Source organism: Rhizophagus irregularis, chromosome 2, assembly GCF_026210795.1.
Source record: "Rhizophagus irregularis chromosome 2, complete sequence".
NCBI classification, from domain to species: domain Eukaryota; kingdom Fungi; phylum Glomeromycota; class Glomeromycetes; order Glomerales; family Glomeraceae; genus Rhizophagus; species Rhizophagus irregularis.
In genome coordinates, this window is record NC_089430.1 from 3069882 (window position 1) to 3092553 (window position 22672).

The 22672-nt window shown below is 26.6% G+C and overlaps 4 protein-coding genes across 5 annotated transcripts; all 4 read right to left on the reverse strand.

The window, feature by feature from the left end:
- Positions 1-1896: 1896 nt before the first annotated feature.
- On the reverse strand, positions 1897-4143 carry OCT59_012035 (uncharacterized protein; the record flags this gene model as incomplete). Its single annotated transcript, XM_025331039.2, has 10 exons — positions 1897-2304; positions 2377-2469; positions 2562-2829; positions 2917-2985; positions 3067-3101; positions 3192-3318; positions 3416-3575; positions 3660-3896; positions 3967-4019; positions 4095-4143. 10 exons carry the CDS (start codon positions 4141-4143, stop codon positions 2049-2051), a joined length of 1347 nt encoding a protein of 448 aa, XP_025188485.2. The 3' UTR covers positions 1897-2048.
- A 2626-nt stretch (positions 4144-6769) lies between these two features.
- Positions 6770-8894, reverse strand: OCT59_012036 (uncharacterized protein; the record flags this gene model as incomplete). Its single annotated transcript, XM_066134186.1, has 10 exons — positions 6770-7046; positions 7117-7209; positions 7275-7521; positions 7620-7688; positions 7776-7810; positions 7898-8024; positions 8110-8269; positions 8345-8581; positions 8659-8711; positions 8780-8894. The coding sequence occupies 10 exons, from the start codon at positions 8892-8894 to the stop codon at positions 6770-6772; spliced, it is 1413 nt and encodes a 470-aa protein (XP_065989474.1).
- A 667-nt stretch (positions 8895-9561) lies between these two features.
- On the reverse strand, positions 9562-11034 carry OCT59_012037 (uncharacterized protein; the record flags this gene model as incomplete). 2 transcript variants are annotated; one of them, XM_066134188.1, is made up of 1 exon in its annotated part: positions 9562-11034. In XM_066134188.1, one exon carries the CDS (start codon positions 11032-11034, stop codon positions 9562-9564), a length of 1473 nt encoding a protein of 490 aa, XP_065989476.1. The 2 variants fall into 2 exon arrangements, with proteins under 2 accessions (XP_065989476.1, XP_065989475.1); XM_066134187.1 differs by having other exon boundaries at positions 9562-10584.
- Positions 11035-11722: 688 nt separating this feature from the next.
- OCT59_012038 (uncharacterized protein) lies at positions 11723-14945 on the reverse strand. The gene is made up of 4 exons (XM_025312989.2): positions 14460-14945; positions 14227-14385; positions 13197-14120; positions 11723-13111 (listed from the first exon to the last, which is right to left on the reverse strand). Exons 1-4 carry the CDS (start codon positions 14700-14702, stop codon positions 12386-12388), a joined length of 2052 nt encoding a protein of 683 aa, XP_025188487.1. The 5' UTR covers positions 14703-14945; the 3' UTR covers positions 11723-12385.
- Between the last annotated feature and the right edge of the window lie 7727 nt (positions 14946-22672).

Consider the following 22672-nt stretch of genomic DNA (forward strand, 5'->3'; position numbering starts at 1 on the left):
GTGTGGAGATAAATACTTAACAGATTCGCTAAAATTATGTAAAATGTAAAATGACATTATGGTGCAGCTTTTCACTGAATGTGAAATGATAGAATACTATGTGAGGAAGTGGGGTACTTCAAGGAGATAATAGGATTCAGCTTATCATAATGGATTCTTTAAAAGGATATATTTATCGTATTCGACATGAAAATGTTTATGATCGATCAAATTCCAGCCATTAGCTTTTATTCCGAAAGAGATTCTATGTTATCATACAAATATTGAATGTGATAAGCGAGAAGAAGGAAGCTGACGTTGTAAATTTGTTTAATATTTCTGAACAAGATATACCCACTCACCTTCTAGAACAATCACTGCAACTGAAACCTTTAAGACTTTAACAACTAAGTGTATTAAGGATGTAATTAATAAAAAAAATAGTAAATAATAGAGGATATGTTCTATAAAATAGCAATGTTTTATTACGATAAATATAATAGATTAGAAAAGCAATTTTAAGAAATATTTTTTTAAAATGGATTGTATTCTTGATCTATTTGTTATATATAATAGATATTATAATAAATTGTAATAAAAAAGATGGTATACTGAAGGGTTAGTAGGAATTGAAATCAATTTTACCAAACCAAATTAATTAAAAATCAAATTAAAATTGATTTTGATTATTAAATAAAAAATTGATATAATTCTATATTATGTAACTGTTATATAAAATTTTGTTACAAATCTTTACATCTCACAAAATTTGAATGGTATTACTTAATTCTGGCTATAATTATAAACTTGGTTAGAATTACTACTGATTACTTAAACATTTATTTTGATGTAAAAACACAAAAATTAAATAAATGGAATGGTTTTTATATTAATTGTAATTATTGGAGTTGTTTTGCCACAAATTTAATGGTATATAATCAGTTAAAAATGATTAATCAGAATTAATTTTAAATGTAAAAATTGATTTTAATTTCTAGAGATTAGACTTAGTTAGTTCTTTTTAAAGATATACTTAATATGTTTTATAAATGCATTGCTTGGATACTTTAAAATACCTTTATAGGAGGAAAAAAATTACTATGAAACTTGTAGAACTAAGATGAATGGGTTACTACTGGCCTAATAATACAGAGGGTGATTAATATTATACAGACATTTAAAGATATTTAGGTATCTAATAATTGAAATTTCATAATTTTACATTCATTTGATTCGTCTTATTGAGAGGATTCGAATGATAGTAATATCATCTTTACATAATCAATATTCAGTGTACAATTATGTTTTAAACATTTAGATATTTCTATATGAATATTTAATCCAATGATTGGATTTTCATAATCTTTAGCTCATTGTATTCATCTTATTAAGACGTTTCAAATGATTGCAAATACATATTGATTGGATTAATAATGACTAAATTATACTCGTTATAGTGAATCTCGTTATAATGAATATTAAGTAAAATTGTGTTATAGTGACCTATTGATTTTTTTCTTTATAATTAATTTCTCCTGATATAGTGAATTTTCTTAATAAATCTTGTTATAGTGAAAAAAAGGGAAAAAATTATATAGTGGAACGGAAAGTTCACTATAATGAACTTTGACTGTAATTTTTTACAATTTTTAACTTATTATTATACTTGTTATATAAATTATAGAATTTTTGCAACGAGCATTTTCATATTTCCAAAAAATTCTGAAAAATATGAAGTATAAGAGTTGTTTATTATGACTGTAAGTACAGAATAATGTTTAATTTATATTACATTAATATGTAATGTTCAGCATAATTTGGTAAAATAAAAATGTCCGCATACTTTTGATTGCCTTCTGTATAAATCCAAAGGTTTTAATTACAATTTCAACAAAAAGTTAATAAGAAACTTGATTTTATTTTAAATATAAATATTTTTAATAATATTTTTATTAATTAAAGAACAATGATAAAGAATTAATTGAGACTAATAATAAATAAATTAATGATAAAATTAATGATAATATTTAGTAATGTGATTTCTATGAGAAAAAAAAATAACATTATTATTATTTTATCCTCCTCTTATTTATAGTTGTTAATGCTTTATTATTAATCCATTTGGTAAACATTTCTAAAGAATTTACAGGTTGATAAAAAGGAGCTTCATGACCTGCTTCATATATTCTAATAAATGTTAATTTATCAAAAGATTTTATTTCTCCAGCAATTGTATTACCAACTGTCCATTTTTTTACTGTTGCATTATTAAAATCAGATTGAAATTTCCATATTAATGCATCTACCAACTCTCTTCCACTAAACCTAAAAGAAAAAGAAGCAGATTAAAAGAATAATTTGAGTAAAATAAAACGAAATCTTTCATTTAATACTTACCAGTTACATCTAAAATCTGCATCACCATAATATAATAATACAGGAAATCCCCTATAAAGAAGATATTCAACATCTGCCTTATGACTTTGCTCTCTAATATAAAAATAAGATATAAAATGTTATATCTATTTTATCTTTTTCGATTTAAATCACAAAAAAAAAAATTGTTTTCTTAATTTACTTACAAATCACCTTGATAGACAAACCGATCAAAAGAATCCTTCGAACAATTAGCATAATTTTTTTGTGCACCAATAGCTGCCATTATTTCAGGTTTGGTCAAATAAATTTCATAATCTTTTGGTGGATAAGTATTTATCGTTGCTATGGAAGTTCTAATATCAAAAGGATTTAATCCAGAATTTATAAAATGAGAATAATATTTAGAAAAGAGACAAGTTTCTATTGCATTTATGCAATCAACTACATTTCCTGTTGTATAACAAAGGTCAACTGGTGAAGAAAAAATTGGTTAAGTTATTTTTCTTTATAAAAATCGCTTAAATCACTTAAATTATTACAGGAATTTATGAAGTTTACTTGATTGTAGGCATTCAGGCAATTCTGATCGCATTGCTGCGAGTTCACTTGAATTTAGTTTAGGACCATCTAAATAATAAACATTAGATAAAAGTCTGTCAATACGAATAAATTGTGTGATTGAATGTTTTAAGTTTCCACATAACTTACATGAATTAAATTCTAGGAAATCTGGATAAGATTTACTACATGTCGAGAACAAAATATATATGAATATATATGTAAATATATAGTGTATATACATACTTTAATAAATAAATATTAAAAAAATTTACTATGTAGTTTTGGGATCAATTTGTCCATTTCCGATTCCAATAGATTTAAGATTAATTGGTATTGCTTTTAAGTAATTCGATTTAATTAAAATATTATTCTCATCTATCAACTTTGCAACAGAAGGTACTATAGCACGTGCGTGACGCAGTAAAATTTACGTTACTATAAAGTACAATACAAATATCAATTGCGATGAAAAAACGTTGAAATAACCCAGACTTACTATAATGCCCCGCATAAGATTCACCAAAAATATGGAAATCCATTTTAGAATATTCTGGAAATTTTTCAAAGAATTTTTGTAAAAAAGTATATAAATTTAGAGAAGCGTGTTCTGTTGTTGCTACGATTTTTTTTCCAAATGAAAATCCTGTATCAACAGGCTGTAATAAAAGAATGAATTAATGTGTTTATGCTTTTATGGTAATATTTTTATTTTTATTTTTTTTCGAAAAAAAGAATTTTACCTGATCAATAAATAACAAATTAGAAACTTCATTCCAACTTTCGGGATGTACTTCAACATCTGCTCCTCCTACCATGGATCTACAAGGACCCATTTCTTGAAATAATCCTATCATTGAAGAACATCCCGGACCTCCATTTAACCATAATGTTAATGGAGAACCTTTAGGATTATTTCTCGATTCAAAAAACCAAAAAAATAGATTTGTAAATTGATCGACTCTTATATAGCCGGAATACTATATAAGGATGAAGAATTCATTAATATTTAAAGTATATTGAGATTAAATCCTTTTCTACTTCTTTTACCTGCTTCACATTTGGATCGCATAATTTACTTGATACAATACTATAGGTTGGGTCTTGGTAGATAAAACAATAAGATTAATCACGTGTATAATTATAATTGTAATTCACGTGGTACGTGGTATTCACACCTGCAGCTGCTGCGTCGGCAAATTCAATAGTTAGCATGTACCATACCATTAAGGTAACGAAAATGATGAATGAACATGATAATTTGCCAGCTGGTTTAATTATAAAATTCATCCTTTAAATTCATTAATTGCAATATATAAGATAAATTAATTTTAATAACATAAAAAAGGATAGAATTTTCTGAACGGAATAAAATTATTCATTCATCCTTTATATACTTTGCATAACTCTGATAAACAATTACACTCGCTGTTATAAAAATTCTAGAAAGTCACTATTTGTAATGTACTACATTATTCATGATTCGCTTATATAGAATTTAAAGTCCCTAGATGATGTCCAAAATAAATATGGATATTCCCTATCTGGTATATTGGGATATCGGATTCTCCATCCTTTGAACGATAATCCGGATCTATATCCTTTAATTTTTAACTACGTTTTTTAATTTTTAAAATAATACTATTCAGCGTTCACTCTATTTGAAAAAGGGACTGTTTAAACCAAAATTACGGAAAGTACCAGTATTGACCATAACGAAATATTAAATATTTTATGTAACAGTGCAAATAGATAAAATTATGTGTTAAACCCATTGGTCAATGCGCTTTGAAAAAAGGCGGAAAAAAGATTATCTCCTGATCTACGCGGATTCGAACTCCGATAAACAAACAATTAAGACGGAGGTTGAGAAGTTTTTCGAAAGGGATGATCATATTAAGGATATTTACAAAGGTACGACATCTCCTACATACCGAAAATGGAAATCCATTGGTTTCTATCTTCTATAAATAATGAACTTTTATAGTAAATAGTTTTCAGAAAAGAATTTTCCAAAAGCAATAATATACAGATTAAAACTTTTAAAGTCTATATAATAAAAGAATTCAAATTCATATATACATCATTGACCTATAAGTCTATAACTGGTCGCATCAATGCGTAAATTCTATTAAGGTAAGATTTATCCATTGATATCTATGATATCTATTCAATATTACAAGTAGTATTATTTGTTTATATAATTTTTTGATTTTAATAATTGAATCAATTATCACAATTGTAACTAAGCACTATATTGTATCCAAAGCTATTAATATAAGAAAGAATATTCTTTATTCAAATTCTTGCAGATTTTGTTACAATAAAAAAAGCATTTTTACCAAAAAGTGATTGTTTGGCAAATTGTAAAAATACTCGGTGCTACAGATGTGATGAATAAATTACTAGATTAATAAATTTATAATTGAGTAGGTGAGTAGTTCCTTGATTGGATACTTTAAGTCATGTGATTAGTGATTTAGATCTTCATGGTCGCCACTTGGTTTACATGTTACCAATTTTCAATAACTAGCGAGAAAATTAATTGTTACGCGATATCACATGTGAATAATACGTGATGTAACTTCTCAAAAAGAGTATCGATCGAAAGTTTTTAGATTTACACGTATTAAATTCCAAGTAATCTGTACAAAAATCCCAAAATTATGATGAATACTTAATTATGGAAACAATCCAATCATTTCCAATTTCAATAGGTTAATTGGCGATAAATTGTGATAAAAAGCTCACTGTAATGTCTTCCCTATAAAAAATTTTTATCCGAATATTTCCATTATTTCTCCATGTCTTTCGTAAAAATTCCGTGAAAATGATACATTCACGGATATCCGTGTTAGCGAGATGAAAATTTCCATGATTTAAGGCTATTAATTCCATGAAAATGATACATTCACGGAAAAAACATGGAAAGATAAAACACGGATCAGATTTTTTACAGGGCTTGCAAAAGATTCACCGGAAATCATAGTTCTACAAGGACTCATTTCTTGGAATAATCATATTTGAATCATTTGGATCGCATAATTTACTCGGTATAATATTATAGGTCTTGGCCCTTGGGTAAAAAAACAAAATTATCACATGTACAATTACAATTCACGTGGTATTTCGCAAAATCCGCTGTGTCAATGGTCAGAAACAAGATTGTTTTCCAGATGTTTAATAATAATATAATTCATCTTTCTTTCTGATTTATTGAATTTTGATTGTTTTAATTTGTTTTATTTTTTTTGATTCGGAGTCTATAATTTCATTTCAAGAGCATTAATGAATCGGGAATTCAAGAATATCGGAACAATCCGTTTCGCATGTGGTCAGTATTTAAATTTGATTTGGTAGTACTGTAACTTATCGATTACGGTACTAAGTTTCCTTCTTTCCTTGCAGTTTATATTTCATTAATTTACAATCGTTTTTATACTATTATAAAGAATTTTCTAGCTACGAAATTTTTTTTTTCGATCAAGTTATTTCAGTGGAAAGAATATATTGAATTATAATAAGCTCAAAATGTCAATTAAGTTAGTTTTTCTTTATTCTTTAATATAGAGTGAAAATGCAAACCCTCCAATTCAACGGCAACGTTTTACCGAATAAATTATGAAATGAATAATTAATTAATAACAATAAAGAATTCTTTTTTATGAAATAATCAAGAATAGTGATGGGTAATTAGTGATGAAAATTAATTAAAGACTAAAAAATTAAATAATAAAAAAATAGTGAGAAGTTTTAGAATTTATAAATAAAATTATAAAACATGTTATTAAAATTCATCTTACCTTTTCATGATAGCAGGTAAAAAAAAAAAATACATTAACTAATTCTTTTGTCATATTTTCCTTTTATTTATTCCCCTCTTTTTACTTTCTGATTCTGTAGTTAAAGCTTCATTATTAATCCACTTGGTAAACATATCTAAAGAATTTGTAGGTTGATATAAAGGAACTTCATGTCCTGCTTCATAAACTCTAACAAATGTTAATTTATCATAAGACATGGTTTCCCCGCCAAAATTATTACCAACTATCCATTTTTTCATTGAAGAATTATTAAATTCTGATTGATAAGTCCATATTAATGATTTTACTAATGTCATTCCGCTGAACCTAAAGAATAAGAACTAGGTTTGTTAATCGATAATGAGACAAAGTTCTCGTGAAAGCTTTATTTCCTTACCAGTTACAGATAAAATCAGCATCACCGTTATATATTAACACAGGGAATCCTCTATTAAGAAGATATTCAACATCTGTCTTATGACTTTGAATCCTAAAAAAAAAATTATCGATTTTAATAAAAATATATTATTATAATCACACGAAAAGATAACTTACATGTCGCCTTGTAAATAAAAACTTGCATAAACATTTAACGAACAATTAGTAAAAGATTTTTGCGCTCCAATAGCTGACATTACTTCAGGTTTGGCAAAATAAACCTGATAATCAAGTGGTAAGTCAGCTGTAGTTCTAACATCATAAACGCTTAATCCGGAATCTATATAGTGAGAAGAAATATTCATACAAGTTTCTTCTGCCGCAATGCAATCAAGTGCCTCTCCTGTTGCATAACAATTGTCAACTGGTAAGGAAAATTGAGGTTGATTTAATTTTTTTTATTATATACAAAGGCCGAGAAATTATTGTTCAAATAGAATTTAAGATGTGTTAAATTCTTACTTAATTGTTCACATCCGGGTAATTCTGATCGCATTACCGCAATTTCACTTGAATTTAGCGCAGGACCATCTAACAATTATCGCGACATCATTATGTAAATATTACGTAATGTAACTTTTTTCAAAAACAAGTATTGAATTAAGTTTTTTAGCTTACAAGTATTTGATTCTACGAAATCTGGATAAGATGCACTAAGTATCAAAAAAAACAGTTCAAAGTCAAAAAAAAAAGAGTACGTGAAAAAAATATATATATACAGTAAATTTGAATATAGTTACTATATAGTTTTGGGATCAATCCAATTATTTCCAATTCCAACAGATTGTAAGTTAATTGGGATTGCTTTCATATTTTTCGAATTAATTAAAAGATTATTTTCATTTATCAACTTCGCAAGGGAAGGTACTATAAAAACGCGAGTGGCGCAGTAAAATTATTTAGCGTATAGTGATAGGTTTTTTGATGAAAGAATAATCGATCTAAAACTTACTATAATGTCCTCCAAATGATTCACCGAAAATATGAAATTTCATTTTTGAATATTCTGGAAATTTTTCAAAGAATTTTTGCAAAAAATCATATAAATTCAATGAAGATTGTTCTGTTGTTGATACGATTCTATCTCCAAATGAAAATCCTGCATCAACTGGCTAACAATAAAATGAATGAATTAATTTAAAACATTTAAAAAATTTTTTTTTTTTCAGGATAAATTTTGATTCTACCTGATCAACAAATAACATATTAGAAACTTCAATCCAACTTTCAGGATGGATTTCAACATCTGTTCCTCCTGCTATAGTTCTACAAGGACCAACTTCTTGTATTAATCCCACCATTGAAGAACATCCTGGACCTCCATTTAACCATAATGTTAATGGAGAACCTTTAGGATTTTTTCTTGATTCAAAAAACCAAAAAAATATATTTGTAAATTGATTGATTTTAATATAACCGGAATACTACAAAAATGAGAAGAATTCTTTAATTAATAATATTTTATATATATTAAGAAATGAATAGTTTTTCGCTTCTTTACCTGCTTCACGTTTGGATCACATAATTTACTTGATACAATATTATAAGTGGGGTCTAGGTGGAAAAAATTAAAATTTAATCACGTGTATAATTAAATTCACGTGATATTTGTATAATCCCACCTTTTATTGCTGCTGCGTCAATTATTTCGATAGTCAGGAAGCAACATACTATCAGTATAACAAAAATGATGAATTGATAGGAAAATTTGCCAGATGATTTAATGATAAAACCCATACTTTCTTTTTAAATCTAAGAAATCGGGAAAAATATTAATTTAGAACAACTTTCTAAAGTCGTAAAAAAATGGATAAGAGATTATTTATCCTTTAAATACTTTTCTATGATCAACAAAAAAAATATTTGTCAATGAGCTAGTTACATTACAGTTTATGCCAAGCAATTAAACTCACGTGATATATGTAATATATTTATAAAGCAAATAGTAAAAGAATAATCAAAAATTGGACATTATTTTCTCAATGATTCTACGAAAAAAGGTAAATAAAATCAAAGTTAATTATAAACACATTCAAATATTTTTAAGAAAAAGTTTATATACATCAATAATAAATTCATTACAACCATTACAACCGATTTTACGACGACCGGATAATCCCGATGGTGGATTACATTTATACGAATATAGATAATTATTATTATAATAAACATCCCTGAAGTCCCCTGCATTTCAACCTTTTTTGGGTATTTGTCACATATATGTAACGCTTTAGGTTTAGATGTTCGAATATTCGGAGTTTTAGTAATTCATTGTACAACAATATTCACTTGATAATGAATTAGAAGGTAATAGTAGTTACGCCCATAAATGTATGTATATTATACACAATAATAAATATAAAAATACAATTGAGACAAGTAAACTTTACGATTTATTCAATCTTTAATAATTAAAAAATGATGATAAAAAGGAATTCCTAATTTCAGTACCAAATTTTTTAATTATACCTAAATTTTTATATTTTTCAATTATTTTCAAAATTTCTTTACTTATATCTAAAACATTATTATTTAAAATTTCATTTTTAATTCTAATTAAATTAATTGATTTTTTTGGTATACGATTTTTCCAACCAATAAGAAAAGATTCTAAATCTTCTGGTAATAATTCTGATGATAATTCATATAATTTTAATTCAAAAAAATTATTTTGTGAATGTTTTGCAACTACATCTAATATTTCTTTTTCACTTGATTGACTTGATAAAAAATCATACCAAATTTCAATACTTTCTAAATATTTACAATTATCAAAAATGATTTTTAAAGTTACTAAACCATCATCTGTTAATATAGAAGAAATTTTCCTAAGATTTGGACAAAATTTAGCTATAGATGATCTTAATGAACTATCAATACCATCAATATTTAATTCTTTAAGATTCCTTCCACTATTTTCAAGAAATTTTATTATTATATCATCATTTGGATGTATAAAACGAATTTTTAAAATTTGTAAATTTGGAAAAATTAAATTTTTTAATTCTTCAAAAGAAAGTTTATATTCTATTGATAAATCAAGTTCTTGTAAATTTGTGAAAAATGATTTTGTTATAAAATTTTCTTCTTTTAATTTATTAATTAAATTATTAAAAAGATTTGTTAAAGCAGGTAAAATATTTCTCCTCCTTCTATAAGATGAAAATTTTAAAATTTTTAAATTTTTTTGTATAGACATAAAATGTGCCAATCCATTTGAAACTGAATTTCGAAATTCTATTGTAAGTGATTTTAAATTATTACATATCGGAGATAATTGATAAAAAAAATGAGAATCAACATCCGATCCACAATTTAATTCTGAAAGTTTGTTTAAACAATCTTTTGTTCCAGGAAAGTAAATAAAATGTAAATTTGTTTGATAATATTTCAATTTTTTTAAAGAAGATATTTGAATCATAAACATTTTGATTATTTCTTTTTCAATTAAATGTTTTTTATAATTTAAACTTAATGAATCAATAATAACAAATTTTTGATTTTCAAAAATATGTTGAATCATTTCATCAAATTTATTTATTGAAAGAACTTTTATAAATGATGCGTAATTAAATAATGGTGGTTTTAAAGTAAGTTTTGAAATAAATATTCCATTCTTATTTAAAAGGTCTTTTGATTCATCAGGAAGACAATTAATTAAGGTATTAGTAATTGATAATGGTACGTGTATTCGATATGAATTATAACCTATACTATATTGTAATCCCCAAATATCCCTCCATAAAATTCTAACCACAATTTTACACCAAAGACGATTTACCAATAAACATGAATGTAAATTGATTTTATCATCTTCTAAATATTCAAATATTTCGTTAAGGCAATCGATGGGAAGTGGACAAGACATTTTAGACATTTTTTAAAAGAGAATATTCTTTTTTTTTTAAAAAAAAAAATTCATCCTTAAAAATAATTTTGTTCATTTATATATAGCTATTTGAAACTGTGTTACACTAGTGATATTTCGGGTTTTTTATGAAAAAAATGACGCCAAAAAATGATTATGGCGCAAGGCGCAGTATGGAACAGTTATCCGATACAATCGCGGATCTACTATATAATGTGATAAAAAATGGGTCAATTTCTTTTGAAAACGGAAGATCTGTAAAAATATGTATAGTTGTATACGACAAAGACTTCTTGTACGTCATATTATGTGCAGCCGCAGGTCGCTTTCACCCGTTCACCCCTGACCAGTATTTTATATGCGCCCGGCCGGCATTAAGAAATTTAATCATGTGTATGATTTTCAGGTTGATATTTATAGGAATTTCCAAAAAGTATTTTTGACGGAATGTACAGAAAATTCCTTTTGGAATCCGTTTTGTACGACTTCCTGGCTCCTGCATATTTTCAGGAGTCCTGGTGGAGCAAAGTATTATTTTAGGTAATGTTCATAAGAAATGCATAAAAATCATACGAAAGTCACGTGGATAAAGTAAAAAATACTCTTTCGCGTAAATAATAAAATCATTAAATTATAATAAATCTTACATTAAAGTTTTTTTATTATCATGAAAAAAAAAAAAATCTATTATCTATTTGATTCTATATTTACAATTTTTTTATGAATCAATCATTTATTCATTGAAATTTAAAAAAAATTATCGTTTATTATTATTTAAAAGAATGTTTTTTTATCTAAACAATAACTTTTTTTTTTTGGCTGAATTTTTTTTAAAGTAAATTTTGACAAAAAAACAAAAAATTTTTTTTTCAGCCTTTTTAGTTTTTCCTCATCAGTATATACTTTTATACTGTTTAAAAAAAAAACTTAATTCACTATGCATTAAAAAAGAACTTACTATCGGAATATAATAAATCTAAATTCGAAAAAATGTTGTATATATAATAATGAATGAATATATATAAATTATATATATATATATATATATACAGTATATAAGAAAGTTATTAAAATAACAAAAGGGTCCTGGAATTTTCTCAATTTCTCCCAAAATTGCGAAAAAAAAAAATAGTAATAATAATTAAGATTAAAGTAAAAGAAAATGCAAAATTAAAATCTATAAATGCAAAATAAATGAATGATGAAAGAAATGAATAGTGAATAAATGCAAAATATTACAAGTGAGAAAGAATGTTGTAAATGCGTGTATGCGTGTGTGTTATTATACATATCATGCTATACAATGTGAAAAAAAAAATAATTTTTTTTTTCGAAATATATATATATATATATTTTTTTTTTATATGAAAGTTGAAGCTTGAGACCATAATTTACTTGGATCTCTAATACTCGATTCATCAAAGAAAATATGATTTGTAGATGGTATAAAAGAATATTCAAGAACTTGATCGGGATTAGCGGTACTAAAAGCTTTTCTAACGGTAAAAGTTAACATAGTGTTGGTTGGCATATCTTTTGGGAAATCTGGTTCATTACTTAATTCCAATGAATTAAAGTTAGTTTTTAAATCGAATCCTCGTTTCAAAGGATCATCAAGAAGGAAAACCTGTCCACCAGGAAACGAACTGAAAGATAATGGAGTATTCGGAAATCCTCCAACTGCAACTGATTTAACACCATGTAATTCAGATAAAAGTAAGGAAGTTGAAGCACATGACGACCCACAAAATCCATTTGTTAACATTATCATATCACTTGATTTCCATGGAAGTGAAGATTGACTGGCAGTAAAAAATCCATTGATGTTACCTATATCATTTTCAATGAATTTTGAGGCAAGAAAGTCATTTACATTATCGAATTCTTTTGCATCTACTTTTAAATATTCACTAAAAGTAAAAATTGAATTTGTTCCATTGCTTGCTTTCAATATTGCCCCCTTCACAATATCATTAAGTCTAAAGTCAGTTGGAAGTGATGGATTTGCACCAGGAAATAAGAGAGAATTAACGAAATGAGAAAGAACAGTAAGTCCTCCTTCGTTATTTGACATATCCAAAACGAGCTAATAAAAATAATAATATATATATTAGATAAGAGAAATAATTACATTATAATTTCCTACGTATAGTTCCGAAATAATAATTTACCTTCTTGGCACCGCTATCCGCTAATTTCTTGAAACCGGCTTGTATATTGCTAAATGCACTTAAAATGGTATCAGAAGTAATTTCATTACCGACATCATATGTTGCAATTACGGCAACTCCAACATCATTATCCAACGTATAAAATTGAGCGATTTTGGCATCAAAAACGAGATTATCAATTTTAACAGTAGGGCTTAATGATTTCAAAAGATCCCGATTAACAGTTAATGGATCAATAGGATAAGCTACATTACAATATTTATCATGTGGTTTTTTATCTTTTTTTGTGTGATATTTTCGTTTATTTTTCCTAGTAGTCGAGGTCACATTTGGTTCCTTTCCAACATTTCGTACAGGTTGTACATCTGGAGGTGATTCTGGTTCTTTAGGAGGTTGATTTTTTTCATCAGAGGGAGGATTTGCACAAAAATTGTTCCAATAAGATTTAGCATCAGTGAATTTATTAAGGTCATCAGGATTATTTATAACAGCTTCCCAATTACGAGTAATGGTTTTAGTGTTTGTACCACATTTTAGATCATAAGTTGTGGTTTCTTTATCAGGTAAAACCATACGAAGAGTAAATTGTGAAGATCTAGGTTGAAGTAAATAAGTTCCATTTTGTAACGCAAGAGATGCTAATGCCAAATTGAATCTGACACCAAGATCTTTAGAAACAAAGATATTATCACGTGCAAACTGTGTGATGGCGTCGATGGCCGCGACACCATCAATACGGTCAACCTCACAATCATCGTTATGAGATTCAGTAGAGTCTTTGAAAATTTTAATCTTTTGCGTTCCATCTTGTGATACGGTAGCATATAATGCTAACCTTTGAGTGAAAGCAAACCTTGTATAACATATTGGAAAAAATAAGGTATGAGGATCTTTCAATTGAGATACTAAATTAGTAGCATCAGTCTAAAAAAAATTAAATAGATAAAAATTTACGTTAAATAAATTCAAAAAGTATAAAAAATATAAAAATATAATTTCAATTATTTAAAGATGTTAATTATATACATACCGTGAATTCAAAATCATTAGCGTACGATTTTTGACTCAAACCATCAATTTCACTTATGAGATCCATTGCTTTATAATCAAGGCCTTGAACCGGTTGTTCTTTTGCAAGATCAGCAAATGCATAAAATCCGGTATAAAGTTTTTTCATCGTATCAAGAGTCTATTAAAAAAGAAAGAAAATTTAATTTTAACATCATTTTATTATAATTTAAAAATAACATATAAATTATTTACATCAGTTCTTCTTTTATTATCAAAAGCAAAAGATTCATAACAAGCTTTTATATCCGAAAAAGGAAAAGACTCGGTTTCAGCTTTCTTAAAAGTATTATGTATATTAGCACAACCATCTTGACCACCAGTTATGGGTGCTGACGAAGAATCAGTTCTTGGAACATATAAAGATTCTCCTCGATGAAAAGTTGCCAGCAACATGAGAGAAGGAATTAATGCTTTAATGAATGTGAATGGTTTCATTTTTAAAATGCTTTTTTAAATGTACTGTATATGTTAAATGCCAGATTTATACAAATGAAAAAAAAATGAATTCTATATATATATATAATTCTATATGTAAAAAGTCTATTATATTGAAAAGAAAGAAGAATTAAAAGGGGGAAAGGAATTGTTTATATATTGATGATATGTATATTATGAAATGCATCTATTCACAGATTTCGGGAGAAAAGGAAAAAATTCTAGCTAAAGAATTTTTTTCACAAATAGAAAAATGAGTAATTGAAGGGATTTATATACATTCGAAATAAATTGTATATATAAATATATAATAAATATATTATATATAAATTATATGCATATATTCGTTGTTGACTTTTTTAATTGTTTAATTTCTTTGTGAGTAATGTGGAACATAACACAAAATAATTTAAAGAAAGAGAATATGATTTTCCTTGAGTTGTATACCAATTTCGGTGATTTCTCAAATTCTTTACAAAATTGAGTATAATATAATTGGTATGAATATTGAAAATCGGCGCATTTTCTTTTATCCCGCCAAAGAAACAATAAAATTATCTTTTGCCGCTACCGCCAAAAATTCCCCACAAGTTTTACATATTATTTTCATAACCTTTTATGATAAATATATTTTTTTTTAAATTTAATTTGAAGATATTTTCGATATTACCTTATTCGCATAACAAAGACTTAAAAAGGACATAAAACAACATAAATCACATATAATTACTAACCAAAATTTATAGTATATGACGATATTACCCCGATTGTCTGTATCACCAGCATGTTTAAACTTGTCCCAATCAACGTTTCAGAATTTTTGGAAAGATTTACAATCCCTATTCCTTTTTTTTCTGATTTAAACCAACAAATGTACGATCATACTATTAACCAAACAGGTCAATAGAAGAACCTTTTGGCTCTACCGCCAAAATTTAACAAAATTTTTTATGAATTTTTCTTAAATTCTTCTTCGATATGATAACTTTGAAACAACGATCAATTCGATTAATTGAATTAATGAAATTATTTTATTGTTTTTGACAATTTAACAATTTTACAAATTTAAATGATTATTGACGTTAGAACCAAAAGTTGGAAATGAACTCACTTACGATAATTCCTTTTCTTTATTGTTCTTTGACTTGGTGGTTATGTTTCGTCTTTAATAATAGTGTAACAATCATTACATGATGCTCTTTATTTATTTGTAGACACTACCTATGATTTTACAGACTAAAATTACTAAAATAGAAATGATCAATTATTTAGATCAATCACAGCGCATTTATTTATTATTCGCGTTCTTTGTAAATCTTTTGGTTTTTACAGGTGAAATAAAGAAATTAATAAAAAATGTGTTTTAATTAAAACGTTTTAAATAGTAAGACCATTTTTTTTTTTGTTTTTTTCAGCGGTAAGTTTCAAATTTTTTTTTGTTTTTCAGGCTTATTTTTTTTTTCCGTGGAACATTTTAAAATTTGTAGGTCATGACGATACTGACGATACCCGACGGATTATTTGTGAAATATTTCATGCGTATCCTAATGATACAATACACGAAAGAAGAATAGATTAACGATTGAACAATGAGTGTTAAAAAAAGCAACAAGTCCATTTGTTAAATTTGTTTTGAACTCATTATTTCTAAAAGTTGATCGTTTAATAATATTATTAGTCATTGTAATTTTATTGGTACAAAAATTTAAGTTCCAAAAAAAAAAATAAAATAAAATTAAAATTAAAAAATTTTCAAATTTCGATTTATTTATTTATTTTGAGAAAAAACAAAACTTTTACTTGGGTTAATTTTTCTAAATTCAGGATTTGGAATGTCATTAAATTTAGAAAATCCATTATCATTATTGAAACAAATTACAGATTTATTAATTATTATTATTATTATTTTAATTAATATAAATAAATGTGCATTTATCAAATAAAAGATTAGTATTGATGAAATTACATTATATATTGGAATCTAAACTATGAAAAATATATTACGGAAGTTTTTTTTTTGCGAGAAAATAATAATAATAATAATAGTAATAATTTTATTATTATTATTATTCTCAATTCTTAATAATACTTTTTGAAATTTTATTTGTTTGTAAAAAAGTGTCGGTCATAAATAATAATACATATTTAATTACGTTCATTTCATAATTCTATTTTTGTTTATTTTTTTCAGTTAGTAAATTGATTGGTGATAATCTTATTTAAATTATTACAATTCGTTCAATTCAATTGAATCTTAAATTAGATGAGATGTACGACTTTATTATTAATAAGTTGAATTTTATTAAATAGATTAATTAAGTAAGTTATTTATCTTATTTTATATCTTGAAAAAATTTCTCGCAATACTTAACGAAAAAATGGAGAGGAAAGGCAAAAAATTTATCGCGTTTAAATTTAGTACAACAAATCTTCAAAATATCAAATATTAAATTTTATAATATGTATTTATTTTATTGGTTCAAGATAAAAAAAAACAAGTTTCAAGTTTTTTTTTTAAAAAAAAACAAATAATATTTTCAATTACGTTATATTGTTTGTTTGGAATCTTTATTTTTTTTAAAAAAAAATTATTGTAAATAATTATGTATTAATCAAATTGAATATTATAAAATATTTTTCGCAAAAAATTAAATCCATATCTATTCTTGCTTTTTTAATATAATCTTTTGTAAAGATTTTATTTTTGTCTCTTCCGTTTGTTTCTTTACTTGGTAAATAACATTTTCCTATTATATACAAGTTAATAACGTTTTATATAATGAATTATTACAATTCGTTCATTTCTAATGAAATGTAAATTATATGAGGAGTAAAAATACGCCGAAATTTATTATTTATAAATAAAAATAGTTATTAATATTGTAAAAAAAAAAAAAAATTCCTCGCGATACTGAGAAAATAAAAAAAAAGGCGTTATTGTTTCAAGATAAGATGAAATGTTTCAATTTTTTTTAAAAAAATTTCAATTACGTTTTATTATTTGTTTGGAAGAAAAAAAATAACACAAGTGTTACATAATTCATTACTATTTTTAAACCTTTATTGCATTTAAGAACTTTTTCTATGATCAAGATATTATATTTAGAAATTCATTTTTTTTTTTCATTTTTTTTTTACCTAAATTAATTAATATATTTAATACTATAGAAGGATCGTCTACTATGTATTTTCGTCACCCAATTAATTGAATCTAATGAAGTACATAATAAGATTATTTTTCTCGAAAAATGAATATCAATTCCTAATAAATCTCCGTAGGAAAAAAAAAATGTATTTTTATTTTTTATTTTTTTAATTCGTTCCTTTCATGTTTCTTTACTAATCAATACCGGTCATAAATACTTTTATATTTTAATACGTATTTTATCGTATGATTTTTTTTTTTAAGATTTCTATTTTAATAAATAAAATAGTAATTATAATAAACAATTTCTACAAATTAAAATTTTTGTTAGTAAAGAGATTTGAAGATTGGTAATGACAAATTCGAAAGGTATACGAAATTTATTTGTGTAACATTTATCAAAGAATTCTTCAAATTATAGGCGAGGCAAAGAAAACGGTATGTAATATTATATACGGTACTAAAAGAACCATTTTTCTCCACGTGAATTCATATAATTTATCGGAAAATAAAAGTTTTTTTTACAATTCGCTAAAATAATTTACAGTATGTAAATTTCAAAAACTTAAAAAACTTACATTCCAGAGCCGCATTTTTGGACTAGCCGATTGACGTACCTCATTTGACTATATGAAGAACTTATGAAATTGACGCACCTATACCTAGGAAGTTGGGTATATCTTTCCAGCATATGCGTCTATTAAGTCACAACATGACCGTATCGCGTGATTATGTGATCATGTGAACTTAATATATATCCACGATCATCGCCTAAAAGGATGAAACATAGCTTGTTAGAAATTAGATTCGTCATAATAAGACAAGTCAAATAATGTTAATTTCATCTCTTAGGATTGATGATATTTAAGTTTTTAAAATGGAAGATGCTAATAGCATATATCCTCTCATTATAACAAACTGTCTTATTTTTCTTTGATTAACAGATGATGAAAAATTTGAAATTTGTCATTTTAACTTATCACAACTTGTTTTGAAAAATACTATACAGAGTAAAAATCATTAAATTTGACATCAAAATATTGAGACATTTCATTGTCTATTGATCATAGAAAGATTTTTTTTTTTATGTTAGTAACGCGCATTTCTTCTTTATTATTTAGTAAAAAATATAAAATACAATTTACGTGATAATCTAAAGAAATACATAGAAGCAATTTCTATCTACTAACTCCATATTAATATAATTGATCATGGAAAGATGTTATGAAGCTCATTAGATTTTGCCATAACAAGACATATTGAATGAAGTTTTACATTTTGGAAACTTCACTCAATATTTTGTTATCTATTGATTCAAAAGATGTGAAATTACCATCATTTGATGCATCTGGTTATGATAATTCTAACAGGCTATGTTTCATTTTTCCACAATCTTTAGATGATGGGTTAATATAATATTCTTGTATAAGTACCCTAGAGACTGTGACCCGTGGGTCACAATTTCTTTATTTCATTACAGTTCAAGAATGTATCTGTCAAATAAAAGGTGAACTTATTTCATCATTCTGGAAGCTGTCAGCTATCATTTGAACTATTTTTCCTGTGCCTTTCTTCTAATGAGTGTTTGGCATGGGCCCGGTCAAAAATTTAGTCATGTGACTCTGAACTGAATAACTCAATTTGTTTGTCCCATTCGTTCTTAACAAACATGGATGCATTTAAGAATGAGACAAACTCCACCATATATCATTCTCTTTGTGATATCTACTAAATCCAAAGTTCGCATGGGTAGCATTAATCAAATCCTTCTTTTTATCCCATTGCATAAGACAAACGCAGTATTAGATACAGTAGATCAGGATTTTTCTGAAAGGTTGTACTCTGACAATTCTCAGGATAATATCCATTAGCTCATAAAATAGCAAAACAGGGAAAATTGTTCACGATCAGATTCACATACTGTGAAATCATAATATTCTTAATTTCAACAGCAATGCATTTTCTTAGCATGGTCACTGTTCGGTATTGCATTATCAGTCGGTGAGTACTTGACTGGGCAAAGCCTACTGCTTGAAGAGCAAAAATATATACTATGTAACACCAGGACAGAAGTTGAACATGGCAGGTAACAGATATTATTCTCTCATAATACACAGGTCAAAATACTAAAAATCGGCAAAAAAAAATAGCGCAAAAAGCAGTGGCTATTCTTGGCTATTCTTGGCTATTCTTGGCTGTTTTTGGCTATTTGCGAATTAACCTATACTATTTGTAAATAGTTTATACAAATTTGCGAATAGTTTATGCAATTCGCGCCATTTTTTTTGCCTATTTTTGGTCATTTGACGTGTGTGGACAGTGAATATCAAATATGCAACCTTCAAAAGCCTTAAAAATTTCATATGTGGAACATGTCCAACACCTGCATTTGAGAATGATGGAGTGGTACTCAACATATTAAATGACGAGAAAAAATAACAGACGAAAAACCTGCTGAGATTTCATTTCTTTTATATTTCTCCAAAAACAATCACACTAGATGATTGCTGATTACTCAACTACTTCCTTATATGTTGTAATTATTGCCTGTATACATACTCTTTTATGTTATCACACGTCAAATGACCAAAAATAGGCAAAAAAAATGGCGCGAATTGCATAAACTATTCGCAAATTTGTATAAACTATTTACAAATAGTATAGGTTAATTCGCAAATAGCCAAAAACAGCCAAGAATAGCCAAGAATAGCCAAGAATAGCCACTGCTTTTTGCGCTATTTTTTTTTGCCGATTTTTAGTATTTTGACCTGTGCCACTTGAAGGTTTTAACCCGTTTTGGTTTAATAACAACATTGAATACTGTAATATAACAACAGGGTTAGTAAATGCTTTCCATGGCCTGTTGATTTAAGAAACTTATGAGCTAAAGATTTCTGAAACTGTGCAGTCCTGGAAATTTCTTGGCAAAATTTTCAACTGGGCCTCTGCCAAAATTATGCCAAGAAAAAATACATACTATGTATGGATTTGCTGAGCGATTTCTTTAACAATGCAATGCGGTCGAAGCAGTTCCTACTTACGGCTTGAAATGGCAGTTCGATGGGAATGAATAACTAGGACTACGAATATGTTCCTCAACTGGTAATTCAGTGAAATATTTCAAAATCTTTTTTATTGCGAACAGCTCGTTATTGTCATTGAGTGTGAGATTCTTCAATGGATCATTAAAGTGATCATCACCAATTTCTACCTTCTATAGCCTGAGCTTGTTTGCATCCACACCAGCAAAGTCATTCTGTTTTTTCACTTTTATACTAGCCTCCTTGAGGTGGCTGACAGCCTTTCCACTATCAATATCAACTGCAAAAGTATTTGCGGTGGTATTTCCTTTTACAAGAGATAGACATAATGACTTTTATAGTAACTTTTGTAAAATTTTATTGGTGGAAATTTACGTATGTGAGGACAAGAGTAAAAAAAAATTATTTGAGGAAAAAAAATACCAAGTGGTACTATATGTGAGAAATTCAGCTGTTGCATAAGCTTTATCATGTGACTCATTTATTTTGTCACACAGGAGTACATGCATGTGGTACGAAACCTCAAAGATAAGGATGATCATCAGTCCTACCGGTCCTACTTAGGTTCTGGACTGGTCAGTCCTCAGACTTGTAAGACCGGACTACGGTCTTGCATTTTTTGTTTTGGTACAGTAAGAGGACTGGTCCTCCCCAAGACCGACCAGTCCTCATATCGGTTTTCATATAATAAATGATTTTTATATTGAATAAATCTATTAATCTGATGAAGGTCTTTATAAAATAATATAAAGACTGACCAATTCTAAACCAATAAACAATAACAATCACTTCTCCCCACTTGTAGAGTTGCCTGTCAAAAGTAATATCCAAACCCATTTTTTTTGTAACATAAATCATCTGTGAGCTTCTCAAGTGGAAGTTTAGTATATTTTACAGGGTATAATAAATGCGCATGAAAAAGGTAATAATAGTAACATGTGAATATTTTTGTATATTTTGAAGAACTTTAATTAACCTATCTAGTTTCCTAATAATAATTATATTTATTGGTGCTCGATATTATCTTAAGAATTTAATATTATATATTGCGTCTGATATATCTGCATTATTCTATGATCATAGGATTATCTTTTCGATCAAAATTTTTGTCAAAGGTGATAGTAAATGAACAATTTTTTACTCGTTGATAAAGACATACTATGATTATTTGTATTCTTGATATGATAGATAAGGATCGATAAACTATCTTAATTTGGCTTTTCCAATGATAAGACCGTGACTCCTGAGTCACACTTGCTTCATTTCATTGTGCATATATCACGTAGAACATGATTTATTTTATTTTTGTTATGAAAAAAATAAAAAATAAAAGTGAACTAGTATCCTTCAAGAACTTTATATAAAACTGTTAAACGTATTTGAATTAATAATAAAGATCAATATTTTATTACAGTCAGACCTCCATAATTGCACACCCCTTAGGACCATATGCATAATTTTCAAAATAGTGCATTTAAAGAGGGTGTGCATTTATAGAAGTAAAATAATTAGAGATCATATAAGCACCAGAAGGTGCATTTAGAGAGGGTATACATAGTGGATGCAATTATGGAGAGAGCAATTATAGAGGTCTGACTGTATATCATATATGAAAATAAAATACAATCACAATGTAAAACATGAAGAAAATACCTGTTAAAAAATATTAATTATTAAGTATACGTTTTTGATGCAAAGCCTTACAAACTCCACTCATACTGGAACTAATTCGTTCAACTTCAGAAAGGAGACCAATGATCTTTGTGTTAATTGTTTTTATTGTT